The following is a 4,045-nucleotide window of genomic DNA, read 5'->3' as shown; positions in this document are numbered from 1 at the left end:
TTTTCAAATCAAAGAGGGGCAACTATGAACTCAAAATATTATTGAAATTTATTTTTGAAATTTCGCTTATTTAGGATACTATTGTTATTTTTTCATAAAAATGTTCTGGAAAGCTAAGTTTTTTTTAATGATTTAAAAAGCTTTTTTTAAGGGCATAGGGGGGGGGGGGGGGGGGTAAGCACCCTTTTTTGGTTTTTGATCTTATTTTATATAGTTTTTACTAAGCTACAAGATGCTTTTTACAGATTTAAAAAATTCAAAATAATTTTTGAGATAGCCGGTCAAAGTCAGAGGCAACAATAGGATCCTTATGGGAGGCGCAAACTAAAACGGCAAATAACTAGAAATCACTAAAAATCTATCTCCTCCTACGTTTTTTGAGATAACTACCTCAATTTTTTAGGAAATTTTCCTTGCAGTATTTAGAAAATTCTGTCTGAACAGAATTTAAAAAAATTAAAAAATAAAAATTTTATAACAAAAAAACAAAAAAAAAACTGTTTTTTTTGTTTATTTTTTATATAAAATTTTTATTTTTTATTTTTTTCAAAGTTCCTTCCGACAGAATTTTCTAAATATATCAAGGAACATTTCCTGAAAGTTTGAGGTAGTTATCTCAAAAAACGTAGGAAAAGATAGATTTTTAGTAAAATAGTCTATTTTTGCCGTTTTAGTTTGCGCCTCCCATAAGGAACCTATTGTTGACTCCAACTTTGACCGGCTATATCTCAAAAATTATTTTGAATTTTTTAAATCTGTAAAAAGCATCTTGTAGCTTAGTAAAAACTATATAGAATAAGATCAAAAACCAAAAAAGGGTATATACCCCCCCCCCCCCCCTATGCCTTTAATAAACTTCAGATGAAATTTAGCTTAAATGTTTTTTTAAAAAACTAGATAATTATTAGTTTCAAAAAGTTGGATTTTTTTAAAGTTTTGAAAAAAGTCAGGATGGCTAGGACAGTTCAAGGTAACTCAGGACAGTTTTTGGACTTAGAGAGTGGCAACCCTGTAGGTTAGTAAATTACAAAAAAACTCAAATTTCCTACCACTTAGTCTAAAAAGTCAATGTCAGATTTTTCTTCCAAAAAAGTAGAAACCAACTTACAATATATAGCTAAAAATTTTTTGAAATATACACTTGTAAACAAATAAAAAATTGTAAAAAGAATACATCTGAAGGTTCGGGTAGGCTACTTTCAAATGTAAAGTATTTTATACATAAAAACTTAAATGTTTTTACTTATTAGTATATCAACAATTTGATCAAACAAACTAAAATATTTGAAAAGAGTCCAACTAATAGAATTTATAAAAAGTAAATACTAATTAAATTTAGACGTCATTAGTATTTGCACTTAGTTTTTGAAATATACTATTGGTTTTATAAATAAATGTTGTAAAGATTAAGTTTAAAAGTATAACATAAATAAAAAATTATAGTACATTTGTCAGAATCTTATTTTATTTGTTTGAATATTATTGTAACAATGGAAGCTGTTGATACTACCCCAGTTGCTGATGAAACTGTACCTCAAGAACAAGAGACCACTGAAACTGAAGTACACACCAACGGTGGTTCAAATGGGGATTCCAACGGTGTTCCAGCTGCTGAAACTGAAGAAGCTGCCTCCGAAACCAAAGCTCCAGCAGAAGGAGATCTTATCAAAGCAAGTGAAGACAATGATCTCAAAATGTTTGTTGGTGGCCTATCCTGGGACACCCAAGCTCCAGATTTGAAGGAATATTTCAAAAGCTTTGGTGAAGTAACAGACTGTGAGATTAAAAAAGATGGAGCAACTGAACGCTCAAGAGGGTTTGGTTTTGTTCTCTTTTCTAACAAAGAGTCTGTTAAAAAAGTTCTTGCCCAAAAAGAGCACATGCTTAATGGCAACAAGATTGATCCTAAAAAAGCTCAAGCTCTCCGCAAAGAAAGAAAATTGTTTGTTGGTGGAATCAAAGCAGAAACTGAAAACAATGTAATTGAAGAATACTTTGCCAAGTTTGGTGAAATTGAATTGTTTGAGAGGCCAATTGATAGAGCTACTGGCAAAGGAAAAGGTTTCTGTTTTGTTCAATACAAAGATCCAGAAAACATTGCTGGTGCCTGTGCAGTCAAAGAGCATGAGTTAGACGGTCAAACTGTTGATGTGAAAGAGTCCCAAATTACAAAAAAGCGTGGAGGCAGAGGTGGCTTCCGTGGTAACCAAATGGGAGGCCGTGGCGGCTTTGGTGGTAACTGGGGGTACGGACAACAGTATGGCCAAGGTTATGGCTTTCAAGGCTATGACTACAACCAAGGCTATGGCTACCCAGCCTATGACCAAGGTGATTATGGGTACGGTGGATATGGCCAAGGAGGCTATGGAGGATATGGACAAAGTTACGGAGGATTTCGTGGAGGAAGGGGAGGTGCCAGAGGACGTGGAGCTCCAGGAAAAGCCAGGAGAGGTGCTCATCAAAATTCATTCCAGCCATACTAAGAAACTTTCTATGGTACATATGAACTTTTTTATCATTACAGCCAGAGAACAGTTTGTAGAAATTTCATGGCGTATATGCTGTTCTTCATCATTGTTTTCCAGTGTTACAAGGTATTTGAAATTAAGTGGCAGTGCTGATGATATATATTTCTAGAATTTAGTAAAATTTTATTTTATTTTGTTTTAGGAACTATTTAAATAACATTTAGGATTATATTTTTGTTGCTTTTAATTAATGTTAACGTTTTTTTATCATGAAATTTTATAAATAAAAAACTTACATGTGCTTTTTATGTTTAATGTTTTAAGTTTTCAAGAAATGTTAAGATTTATTTTTTTTTAATTAAAATCAAATAAAATCAATCTTTTGAATAAATATATTTGATTTATAATTTAGATAGAACTTAAACCTCTGAAAATATTTTCAGTTTCTAAGGTTACCAGAGATGTCAATGTAAAATAGGTTTAACAAAAATAAATCCTAAATTTATATTCTTTAAATTTTGTAGGGTTATACTTAAGGGTGAGGATATGAATTTTTCATTTGTTGTAATTTTCAACATATTCAATCTAAAAGTTTTATAAGGTTTTGGTGGACTATAGTTAGTTTATGTTTAATGATGGTCCAGTGGATACATTTATTATAATAATTAGCTTAAAATTTAATTTAAAAAGAAAGTTTACCTTACAGTTACTCAATATACTTACAGTCCTTGATTATAAAGCCTGATATATAACACTTTTTAATCCAAAATTTCAAAAACTGTTTTTTTGTTTATTTTTTATATAAAATTTTTATTTTTTAATTTTTTTAAAATCTGTTCCGACAGAATTTTCTAAATATATCAAGGAACATTTCCTAAAAATTTGAGGTAGTTATCTCAAAAAACGTAGGAGAAGATAGATTTTTAGTGAAATAGTCTATTTTTGCCGTTTTAGTTTGCGCCTCCCATAAGGAACCTATTGTTGCCTCCGACTTTGAACGGCTATATCTCAAAAATTATTTTGAATTTTTAAAACCTGTAAAAAGCATCTTGTAGCTTAGTAAAAACTATATAAAATAAGATAAAAAACCAAAAAAGGGTGTTAACCCCCCTATGCCCTTAATGCAATATAGCAATTATCTCTAATACACAATTACTTAATACTCAAAAAATTTCTAAGTTTGATTTCAAGTTTGAATTGGCTTAAAAGTTTACATTTAGTTTTAGTCTTATTAGGGGTTTGAAGTTTGTCATAAACTTTATTGAAATTGTAAACATTTCTAGTTACCTGAAGTTTTACACAAATTTTTTTTATAACCAAAAGTTTGCTCTAAAATATATTAAGGGCTCCCATATTGGTTATAAAAGTAAAAGCATAACCTCAAAAAAATATATTGATTAATATACAAAATATATGATACTGAAATGACCGTTTTTAATATCTTTAAGCTATTTTATTTAAATTTAGTTGTTTGTTTGCACATTTAAGTTATAAAAAGTAACTGAAAATTTTTGATAGAAAAAAATTTATTAGCTGCTATGAAATTTATTATCTTAATTTATCTGTAGGTTTAATAT

At 29.7% G+C, this 4,045-nt stretch overlaps 1 protein-coding gene across 1 annotated transcript; it reads left to right on the top strand.

Annotated features, from left to right (window-relative positions):
* Positions 1-1,448: 1,448 nt before the first annotated feature.
* On the top strand, positions 1,449-2,769 carry LOC145832702 (heterogeneous nuclear ribonucleoprotein A/B-like). The gene has a single exon (XM_082940010.1). It carries the CDS (start codon positions 1,491-1,493, stop codon positions 2,481-2,483), a length of 993 nt encoding a protein of 330 aa, XP_082796136.1. The 5' UTR covers positions 1,449-1,490; the 3' UTR covers positions 2,484-2,769.
* Positions 2,770-4,045: the final 1,276 nt, after the last annotated feature.

Source organism: Thalia democratica, chromosome 3 (assembly GCF_965202585.1).
Source record: "Thalia democratica chromosome 3, ktThaDemo2.hap1.1, whole genome shotgun sequence".
Classification (NCBI taxonomy): domain Eukaryota; kingdom Metazoa; phylum Chordata; class Thaliacea; order Salpida; family Salpidae; genus Thalia; species Thalia democratica.
Note: the sequence above shows the minus strand (reverse complement) of the source record. Positions and strands in the feature narration are given on the sequence as shown.

Excerpts from the sequence above, each read along its gene's own strand:
- LOC145832702 (XM_082940010.1), top strand. The coding sequence starts at position 1,491 with ATGGAAGCTGTTGATACTACCCCAGTTGCTGATGAAACTGTACCTCAA.